General features: G+C 46.5%; 2 protein-coding genes across 5 annotated transcripts in view; one reads left to right on the top strand and one right to left on the bottom strand.

Annotated features, from left to right (window-relative positions):
- Positions 1 to 4,776: 4,776 nt before the first annotated feature.
- The window catches only part of srr (serine racemase), a 43,453-nt gene continuing 37,098 nt past the window's right edge, over positions 4,777 to 11,131 (bottom strand). The window contains exon 7 of the mRNA XM_070897417.1: positions 4,777 to 4,938. Within this exon, the coding sequence (XP_070753518.1) occupies positions 4,844 to 4,938 (95 nt within the window). The 3' untranslated portion in view covers positions 4,777 to 4,843. The remainder of the gene's footprint in view (positions 4,939 to 11,131) is intronic.
- Positions 5,114 to 11,131, top strand: part of gtse1 (G-2 and S-phase expressed 1) — a 29,865-nt gene continuing 23,847 nt past the window's right edge. Inside the window, exons 1-3 of one of the 4 annotated variants that reach the window (XM_070897413.1) lie at positions 5,114 to 5,185; positions 7,591 to 7,668; positions 10,078 to 10,135. In XM_070897413.1, coding sequence (XP_070753514.1) covers positions 7,644 to 7,668; positions 10,078 to 10,135 — 83 coding nt within the window. In that variant the 5' untranslated portion in view covers positions 5,114 to 5,185; positions 7,591 to 7,643. The other 3 variants (XM_070897415.1, XM_070897412.1, XM_070897414.1) reach the window with 3 other exon arrangements.

Raw genomic sequence — 11,131 nt, 5'->3', positions numbered from 1 at the left:
TGGAGTCCTCCTGAACCAATCACTGGCTGACACCCAAACCCAAAATCCAACCATAACAATGCCACATTCATAGCACCTTGACTTACGCAGGATCTTGGTTTATGACACTCTTGCATCATCTGTTTTTGACCACCAAGACTTGTATCGGAGATAGTTATGGCAATACAAAAGGAATATGTCTCCATAGGTTGAGATATAGTCCTTGCTGTTGGCCTTTGCGCTTATAGTTCACTGTGGATGTTATAACATTCCAGCACAATAGTAACTGTATCTAACCTCAATTCCCAGACTGACTGCAGTCTATCCGACCATGTCAATCTCTTTCTCACCCCAGGTTGTCTGATTACAGCTTACTTGAGACTTTTAATTATAAGCAAAAGGGTTACATGTTATATATAATTCAGGTTACCACTGCATACAGCTGATGATTACAGCCTTTTATAAATCCATTACTGATAAGATAATAAAGCAAGTATTCTAAAAAACCAACTAATCCATGATAATCTTCCACTGTTGGAGGTGGCACCTGCCAGATGAGATCTTAAACCGAGGTTTTGTCTGTCCTCTTGTGTGGACATAAAACTTACTGTGCCACTATTTGAAGAGGAGCACAGCAGTTCTTCCTAAATGTTGGCCAGAACACTGGAACAGATGTTTGTAATTCAGTCACTGAAGCCTAATCTGCTATTCAATTATAGGAACAGGTGTAGACCATTTAGCCCCTCGAGCCTGTTCTGCCATTCAATGAGATCATGGCTGATCTGTGCCCTATACCCATAGCCTCGTATCCCTTAGATTTTTGTTAACTAAAGATATTATCAATCTCAGATTTAAAATTAACAATTGATCTAGCATCAACTGCTGTTTGCGGAGGAAAGTTCCAAACATCTGCCACTCTTTGCGTGTAGAAGTGTTTCATAACTTCACTCCTGAAGTCCCTCCTATTTCTGTAATCCCCAGCCCGACAATCCTCTGAGATATCTGTGCGCCTCTAATTCGGGCCTCTTGCACAAACCTGATTTTAATCGCTCTGCCAGTGGCGACCATGCCTTCAGCTGCCGAGGCCATAAGCTGTGCAATTCCCTCCCCAAATTCATCCGCCCCTCAACTCTCCTTTTAAGACGCTCCTTAAAACCTACCATTTTCATCTGCCCAAATATCCCCAGTGTCAAATTTTGTTTCATAACGCTCATGTGAAGCGCCTTGGGACATTTTGCTATATTAAAGGTGCTATATAAATGTAAGTGGTTATATCGTTACTCAACAAACATTTATTGATCTCAGTCTTGAACATTTCAATTGACCCAGAGTCCATAGCCTTTTGTGCGAATGAGTTCAAGATTTCCACTAACCTGGGGAGGGGAGGGGAGGGGAGGGGAGGGGAGGGGAGGGAGGGGAGGGGAGGGGAGGGAGGGGAGGGGAGGGGAGGGGAGGGGGAGGGGAGGGGAGGGGAGGGGGGGGGGGGGGGGGAGGGGGAGGGAGGGGAGGGGGGGAGGGGGGAGGGGGAGGGAGGGGAGGGGGGGGAGGGAGGAGGTGGGGAGGAGGGGAAGAAAGGAGGTGGGGGGGAGATGGGGAAGGAGGAGGGGGGTAAGAAGGGGGAGGGAGGGAGTGGGGGAAGAAGGGGGAGGGAGTGGGGGAAGAAGGGGGAGGGAGGGAGGGAGTGGGGGAAGAAGGGGGAGGGAGTGGGGGAAGAAGGGGGAGGGAGGGAGTGGGGGAAGAAGGGGATGGGGGAGAAGAGGGAGGGAGGGGAGGGAGGGGGGAGAAGAGGGAGGGGGGGAGAAGAGGGAGGGAGAGAGGGAGGAGTGGGGGAAGAAGGGGGGACGGAGTGGGGGAAGAAGGGGGAGGGAGGAATGGGGGAAGAAGGGGGAGGGAGGGAGTGGGGGAAGAAGGGGATGGAGGAGAAGAGGGAGGGAGGGGGGGAGGGAGGGGGAGGGAGTGGGGGAAAAAGAGGGAGGGATGAGGGGAGGGGGGGGGAAGTGGGGAGGTGGAGAAGGAAGGGGGAGGTGGAGAAGGAGGGAGGAAGTGGGGGAAGGAGGGGGTGGTGGGGAAGGAGGGGGTGGTGGGGAAGGGGGTGGAGGGAAAGGGAGGAGGGGGTAGAGGTAGGGGAGGGGAGGGGAGGGGGTAGGGGGGAAAGGGAGGAGGAGGGGGGAAGGGAGGGAGAGGAGGGGGGGGAAGGTGGAGGGAGAGGAGGGGGGAAGGTGGAGGGAGAGAGGAGGTGGTGAAGGGGTGGGGGAAGAGAGGAGGGAGAGAGAAGGGGGGAAGAGAAGGGGGGAAGAGAGGTGGGGGAAGGGGGGAAGAGGAGGGGGGAAGGGGTGGGGGATGAGGAGGAGGGGAGAGGAGGAAGGGGTGGAGGCGAAGGAGGGGTTGGGGGGAAAGGGAGGAGGGGGGATAGGGAGGAGGAGGGGTGGGGGAGAAGAGGAGGGGGAAGGGGGGGAAGAGAGGAGGGGGGAAGAGTGTGGGGAGAGGGGGGAGGAGGGGGGAAGGGGTGGGGGAGAAAGGGGGGAGAGGAGGAGGAAGGGGTGGGGAGCAGGGGGGGAGAGGAGGAGGGAGGGGAGAGGAGGAAGGGGTGGGGAGCAGGGGGGTGGGAGAGGAGGAAGGGGGGGAGCAGGGGGAAGGGAATGAGTGGGTGGGGAGGAAGGGAGTGAGGAGCAGGAGGGGGGAAGGGGGTGGGGAGGAGCGGGGGAAGGGGGTAAGGAGCAAGGGGAATGGGGAGGAGGGGGGAAGGGGGTGGGGAGGAGCGGGGGAAGGGGGTGAGAGTAAGATTTTTGCTTGGAACAAGGGCATCAAAGGCAGATGTGAGGGGATGATTGAACAGATTGACAGGTGACCTGAAGGTGTGCTTCAAGGGCTGATAACTTCAACTGTGACTTTAACTTATGGCGTGTCAACATAGTGGTGTGTAGGTAGCTGGAATCATAGAATCTTACAGCACAGAAGGAGGCCATTCAGCCCATTGTGCCTATGCTGGCACTTTGAAAAAGCAGTCTAATTTAGTCCTACAACCCAGCTTTTTCCCCATAGCCCTGCAAATTAGTTTGCTTCAAATACACGTTCAACTGCCTTTTGAAAGTTCCTATGGAATCTGACTCTACCAACCTGTCACGTAGTGCGTTCTAGGTCATAACAACCCTCTGAGTGAAATAATTTCTCCTCATCTCACCTCTAGTTCTTTAGAAATTATTTTAAAACAATGGCCTCTGGTTACTGACCCACTTGGCAGAGGAAACAGCTTCTCCCTACTTGCTCTATCAAAACCCCTCATAATTTTGAATGCCTCTATTAAGTTTCCCCTTACTCTTCTCTGTTCTAAGTAGAATAATCCCAGTTTCTCCAATCTCGCCACATAACTGAAGTCCCTCATCCATGGTGTAAGTCTAGTAAACTTTCTCTGTACTCTCTCCAAGGCCTTGAGTCCTTCCTAAAGTGTGGTGCCCAGAATTGCACACAATATGCCAGCTGAGGTCTAACCGGTGACTTGTAAAGGTATAGCAGGACTTCCTTGTTTTTGTATTCAATGCCCCTATTTACCAACCCAAGTAACCCATATGCTTTCCAACTGCCTTGTCAATGTGCCCTGCCACCTTCAATAATTGGTGAAAATGCATCGCCAGGTCCCTCTGCTCTCCCACCCCCATCAAAATAGTGCCGTTTAGATTATACTGCCTTTCCATGTTTTTTTCTCCCAAAGTGCATAATTTCACACTTATCTACATTAAATCTGCCATGTGTCTGTCCATTTCATAGAAACATAGAAAATAGGTGCAGGAGTAGGCCTTTCGGCCCTTCGAGCCTGCACCGCCATTCAATAAGATCACGGCTGATCATTCCCTCAGTACCCCTTTCCTGCTTTCTCTCCATATCCCTTGATCCCTTTAGCCGTAAGGGCCATATCTAACTCCCTCTTGAGAATATATCCAATGAACTGGCATTAACAACTCTCTGCAGCAGGGAATTCCATAGGTTAACAACTCTCTTGATTGAAGAAGTTTCTCCTCATCTCAGTCCTAAATGGCCTACCCCTTATCTTAAGACTATGTCCCCTGGTTCTGGACTTCCCCAACATGGGGAACATTCTTCCCGCATCTAACCTGTCCAGTCCCATCAGAATCTTATACGTTTCTATGAGTTCTATTATACGTTTCACCAATCTGTATGTTCTCCTGAAGTCTGCTACTATCCTGTTTACTATTTATCACGAGCACAGGGTGAGCGGGACTTGGTGCGAGTTAGGATACGGGTTTTGGATCACCTCTAGTTTGCATAGGGTAGAATGTGGGAGGCCACAGCTAGGAGTGCATTGGAATAGTCAAGTCAAGTCAAACGCATGGATGAGGGCTTCAGTAGCGGATGAGCTGAGGTAAGGGCGGAGACAGGCGATGTTATGGAGGTGGGAATAGGCAGTCTTAGTTGTGCTGCGGCTATGTGGCCGAAAGCTCATTTCAGGGTCAAATATGACACCAATGTTGCGAACAATCTGGTTCAGCCTCTAGACAGAAGTTGGGAAAAGGGATGGAATATATCCAAGAAGAACCTAACAGAGGTGCATGGGTTGCAGGAAGAGATCTGGAAGTAGAGGATATAACGTGACTGATACAGACAACCTAGTTTTGCCACGAGCCTGATATTCAATTTGTACTCAGAATGGAATAGAAGGATGTGCTGATAGGGTTAGATGATGTCAGGTGGAGCCGGCAGGGAACAATTGCGCAGAATGGACTGTTTCTGTGCAGTAAACTTCTGTTATTCTATGAAATAATTACGTAGATACGATTCGAATCAAAAGGACATGAAGTTTTATTCTGCAATTTGATACTGAGAGATATTTCACCCTTGTCCGAGCTCCTCAGAGTCCGTGTTTCTCGGGCTTTAGGTTGACCTTGCCCTGGAGGTGATACTGTTCACACGCCGCTCGCTCCCCGAACCCTTCCCCATTGGTTCCTGCAACAAAAGTAGAAAATGCTGGAAATACCGAGTGGATCAAGCAGCGTCTGTGCAGAGAGAAACATTTAACGTTTCAGCCGGCCCACCGGAGATCGGGACTGCGCCAGCCGGCCCACCGGAGATCGGGACTGCGCACGCGCCAACCGGCGGACTACAACTCCCAGAACGCATCGCAGGCGCAGCAAAGGCCGAGCCGCAACGGCCTCCTTTAAATTCACCAATGAGCAGGGAGCGTTTTTGACACGTGAGCGAATTTAAACTATTGGGGGGGGTGCGAAAAGAAGAAAGTTGCCGTTAGTGGAGCGAGAGAGTGAGGACCCGAGAGAGAGAGAGAGAGAGAGAGAGAGAGACCGAGAGACCGAGAGACCGAGACCGAGCGCCGGTGAGAATGGGGGCGGGCATTGTTGGGTTGGGGGGTGGAGGAGGACCACGGGCTCCCGGCATCCCGGCCAGGCCCGGCTCTCTGCTCGCCATGACCAAGACCAACCGCAGCCTCTGGATTGGGTTCAGCAGCTGTTTCTCCTGATCCCAGCGCCCTAGGGCTAATTGTACTTTCACTGCTGGTGCACACTTGCCAGTCACTGCACTGCGGCCGGGGATCAGGCCTGGCACCTTCTGGTATGCGTGGTTTAGCACTGCACTGCAGTGCAGTGTGTGATGCACTTCACTGTGGGAACCATCCTTGAATGTGGAGCAGATGTCTGGGGAGAGGAGAAACGTTAAAGCTGTGTGCTGCTTGGTCTGGGGTGGAGGGAGCAGGGACTCCTCAGATTGATGTCCCTACTCCTACCATTGTTCAGGACAAGGTGACTTTTTAAATAAGAATGAATTTGGAGTGGTTTGTTATTGAAACAAAATGAGTTTAATGTGTGTGTTTATCACTATTTAAAGGGTTTTACATTTGCTTTAATTTCCATGCAGAAGGAAAGTGTTCTGATAAGGGCCTGAAGTTGGTTGGAAGCGGTGGAAAAAAACATGTTTGTCCAGTTTCCAAGTAGGTTTAAAAATCAACGTACTCAGAATTCGGTATTGTGATAGGCTAAGGGCCAAAGACAGAAAAAAAAATAGACTAATGAGAAGGATGCTACTCATGGAGGCAGCTTGGTGGCATACCACTGCAAGGTACAGCGTGTGCTGGTGCAGGAGAGCAACGGCAGCAAAGAGGGACATCATCAAGGACCAGGTCGGTGATTGGAGCGTGGGCAGGTATAGCAGGAGCAGCAAGGTCGGGCCAAAGGAGCGGCGAGAGATTGTAGAGGGACGTGATCGGGGCCAGAAGAGGCGAGGGGCCCAGGGGCAACACAGGCCAGCCCACACTGCGATATGTGTGCACACTAGGTCCATGCAGCAGAGCTGGTCTCCAGTATTCTTGGGTAGTCCTTGCCACTGGACCAAGACATCGCTCTGTCAAGCCCGTGTGGTGGATGGTGTGCAACGGCCAGCACACATTTTTTTAAAAAATCCACGCACAGGCATCTTCCACACTTCAGGATCTAGTTTGGGATCTGGAATATTAGGTCCTTCATTGAAACACCTGTGAACTCCTCCCTTTTTTGGCGTGGAAGCAAGTCATCCTCATTTTGAGGGACTGTTGATGATGATGATGATGATGATGATGACTCATGGAGGAATAGATTTAAGCAGCCAAGACCAGAGTGGCAATATGAAGAGATAAAATGTATGGATAGGTACTTTAGGGTGATCGTGAGAAAGTAGTAGATAGGAGAATTTGAATGAAAAAAGTAAATACTTTTGATGTGTTGGTTAAATAAATCACTACTATTGGTGCTAATTCTTATCTCCTAATAAATCCAAATGACCTATTCTTGTGTTGGGCTTGAATGTATGTGGGTTATGATGGCTTTCTGTATATTTAAACTTTAACCAAAGTCATCTGTTGTAATGTGGCTTTAAAAAAATCATATTTGTTTATAGGGTACATTTGATACTATTTGGTAACGGTACATCTGTATCTTTCTGTCTTATGTTGAGGAAACAGGAGTCTATGATTTATGGCCAAACTTATCCCAACTCAGCCTGATACTGAGCTTCAGAAAATGTAATCATGTCCTGACTGTTACTGTCTATCAAAAATATTGACTTTCTGGTGCCATACCCAATAACTACCTCCCCAATGCTCTCGCACCCTCTGCTCCTGCCACCCTACACCAGCACCCTCCCAATGCTCCTAGGGCCACCCTCCCAATATTACTACCTAATTACTTGGCTCTTGCCACTTACTAGTACTGCTGCATGCAGTACCTGCCACCAAGCTCCAATTTGCTTGCATCCTAACTGATAAAAATGAACTACATATTTAAACTGGCCTTGATCATTATATGCCCTTATTTTACAATTTCCATAAATCATGAAATGGGACCCAAAAACACCACTTGGCACTATCTCAGTGTAATCACTATAAATTAGTGACATAATCTATATTGTACATTATATGGGATAAAGCAGTATATCCTCTGCCTTGAGTAATAGGGGCATGGAGATGTAATAGTGTAAATAAAATATAAGCAGTTTCAGGTATTAAATTGCTTGTGTATACACAGATGAATAGTCAGCATTGTAATTTCCTGAACAATATACTTTTTTCTTCATCTTTACTGTTTTTGTATTTACTTGTGTTCTCTTTTATAGTGCTTGAAAACTGAATCTTCTGTTTCCACCAGCTGCAGAGATCAATACAAGAAATGGATTTGCCAACTGACCGTGGTGGTATAACTGTTTAGTTATTTGGGATATCTTGTAGCAATCCAACCATATGGGGCAAATTTCCTTTCAGCTGAGTTTGATCTCTTGGAACACAGATGGCTTTAATTAGCTTGTGCTTCTTTCCAAATAAAAAGTGTCATGCCTTCATCAAAAGGCAGTAAAGGGGGGGACGGGGGCGGGGGGGGTGTGGTCAATGGGGTTAGACACCAGCCTTTTACCTTTGGAACTTGGTTCATCCCAACCAGCCCATGTTGATGGGATTCAAATCTCATAAACCTCAGTTTAGCTCAGTTGTTAGCATTCTATTATTTGGCTCCAAAGGTTGTGGAATTTAAGTCTACAATAGAATCTGTTCTAGTGCAGTGTGAAGGTACCATTATCCAGATGAGACATTAAATTGAGGTCCTGTCTTTTTATTCAAGTGGACATTGAAAGATCCTAGGGCACTATTTGAAAAAGAACAGGGTGTTCTGGTGCCCTGGTCCCTCAACCAGTTTAGCTCATTGCTGTTTTTGAAGCGAGAAGGAGGTTATTCACCTGAATTTAGGAACATGTAGAAACCTCTTGATCATGGTGATCAGATGGGCAAAAAGAGACTAGAGGTAGTAGTGGGACAGCAAAGCTGCAGCAGTAAAATTATAACCCTAAGAAACTCTTTCAGTACTAAAATAGTAAGAGGGCAGTCAGGGCAAGAGTTGAGAACCATAAAGGATGCAAATGAGTTTGAAGCAGTGAATGAACACAAGATAGTACATATCCTGAATGATTACTTTCACCAATATTCCTGGTGGAAAGCATGTACAATGTGCTCTCCACAAACTGATAACCTAGGCAAAAGTCAGGACTTTTGATTATAAATGAGTGGAAGCCTTGGATAAGCTAAAAAGACACAAACCAATAAATCGCTATGGATGATATATGGATCCCAGAGTTCTTAGGGAGAAATTTCCAATCATTACAAGGGAACTGCTGGACACTGGGGGAATGGCAGATCGTGCCCCAGAAGCCGCCTTGATTTTGAGGAAGTGTCATCCCAAGTGGTCTCTGGAAAGCTCTAATATGTGTTGCATTAAGACTTTCGAAAAAGCATTTGACAAGGTTCCACAGAAAAAGGAATATTGGTTAAGACCAAAGCTGTAGGAATCTGGGATACATTTTATGAGTGGATAAGAAATTTACTGAAGGGTTGGAAACAAGGTTGTACTTGTTAACGGAGCTACATCAAGATTGGGGGGGATGGTGGCTGGGTGAGGGAGGTGGTATAAATGTTGGTGCCACTTTGGTCCTTGTTGGGCCACTACTGTTTCTAATTTACATAAGTGACTTGGACTCTGAAATTGTATGTAAATTAGCCAAATCAAATTTGCAAAATATACCAAACTAGGAAGGGCACTGCAATTGGCGGAGGTAGCTCAGAAATGACAAGTGGACTGATCGATGCAAGCTGAAGTAAAGTACTGCACATACAAAGGAAAAGTGGACAATGCACATACTCCGTGAATGGTGTTGAAATAGCTAAAGAAGTTGTTGAGGGAAACATTGGAGTCCTATAGCTTTGAAGCTCAACATGCCCAACTAATGCATTTGGCTAAATGGAAAGAAAGGCATAATCGAGCTGCATAGTTCTCTGGTCAGACCAACATTGTTACTGTGTCCACACTTTGAATTTCTTGGGACTTTTTGCTATGTTAAAGGTACTACATAAATGCAAGTTGTTACTGAATCCCTTCTATCTTGGACACAAGGATTCAAGTCTTGGATGCAATGTAGAGAACAGCCTCAAGTCTAATCCCAGTGTCCAAGGTCTGGGTTATTTAGAAAGACCTGTAGAAACTTGATTTTCAGCCTTGAAAGAACACACCTGAGTCACCATCTTGGAGGTATGTAAGAAAGTTAATGGTATAGAAAAAGTAAATCCAGCAAAATAAATTTGTAAGACAAGGGGTCATGGGTTCAAACCATTAAAAGGCAAATTTAGTAGAGAGATCAGGAAACTCTTCATACATGGAATGGACTCTTGGATAGAAAAGTAGAGGCAAAGACCATGGACGACTTTAAGAAGCAATTGGATGCTGCAGTGTGGGACTTGAGGGTTTTTCCTCATTCATGATCATCTTGTGATGGGTTGTTTAGAGCACACTTCATTTAAGAGATTGTTTGCTCCAACGCTGCTGCCGACTAGTAGTCTGAAAATATAACATAACATTTAGGAATAAGAAAAGACTAAAATAGGGGTAAATGTATAGTTATTCCTTTTTACCCTTGGGGGTATGTTACAATTTATTTGGATACAGTTGTCCTTTTTTAAATGGGGAAATTTTAAAGATGCAAAAATGTTCTCTTTTAATATCTTATTAATAGTCCACGTGTCTCTGTTCAGTGAATTTGGCAGCATGTCATTTGTATTTTCAGATTTCAACCTTTTGTCTGAAGAGAATTCTGACTTTGATATTCTGTTATCTCCTGGAAGGTAAACATTTTAATTTCTAAAGCTTGTTAATACTGTAACAGACAAACAAAATGCAGTGAATGTCACATTCCAATTGCAAAAAGCATTTAATAAGGTTCCATATTAACATTAATGATTGTGGTCTAGTTGGAGAGATGGGGAATGCTACTGGTTAGAAAATAGTTTCAACTAAAAAATGGAGGGTAGTCATAAATGGAAACTTTGAGCCAGAATGAGGTTGCGTGTGGACTCGAACAAGATTTCCAAATGTGCAGATAAAATTGAAGGTATGGCAAATAATGAACAATGCAACCAGATTTTAAAAGATTCTGATTTTGTTTTAGGAGACTGGCCCAGGATGTGCTTAATCTAGTTTATGGATTACAAAAATATTTTGGGATCAAGAGTATGAGTAGAGTGCACACTTTGTGCAGTTTACACTGTACATTAATGATTTAGATGAGGGGATTAAATGTAGTATCTCCAAATTTGCGGATGACACTAAGTTGGGTGGCAGTGTGAGCTGCGAGGAGGATGCTGTGAGGCTGCAGAGCGACTTGGATAGGTTAGGTGAGTGGGCAAATGCATGGCAGATGAAGTATAATGTGGATAAATGTGAGGTTATCCACTTTAGTGGTAAAAACAGAGAAACAGACTATTATCTGAATGGTGACAGATTAGGAAAAGGGGAGGTGCAAAGAGACCTGGGTGTCATGGTACATCAGTCATTGAAGGTTGGCATGCAGGTGCAGCAGGCGGTTAAGAAAGCAAATGGCATGTTGGCCTTCATAGCGAGGGGATTTGAGTACAGGGGCAGGGAGGTGTTGCTACAGTTGTACAGGGCATTGGTGAGGCCACACCTGGAGTATTGTGTACAGTTTTGGTCTCCTAACCTGAGGAAGGACATTCTTGCTATTGAGGGAGTGCAGCGAAGGTTCACCAGACTGATTCCCGGGATGGCGGGACTGACCTATCAAGAAAGACTGGATCAACTGGGCTTGTATTCACTGGAGTTCA

Source organism: Pristiophorus japonicus, chromosome 13 (assembly GCF_044704955.1).
Source record: "Pristiophorus japonicus isolate sPriJap1 chromosome 13, sPriJap1.hap1, whole genome shotgun sequence".
Lineage (NCBI taxonomy): Eukaryota > Metazoa > Chordata > Chondrichthyes > Pristiophoridae > Pristiophorus > Pristiophorus japonicus.
This window is presented reverse-complemented; position numbering and strand designations above follow the sequence as displayed.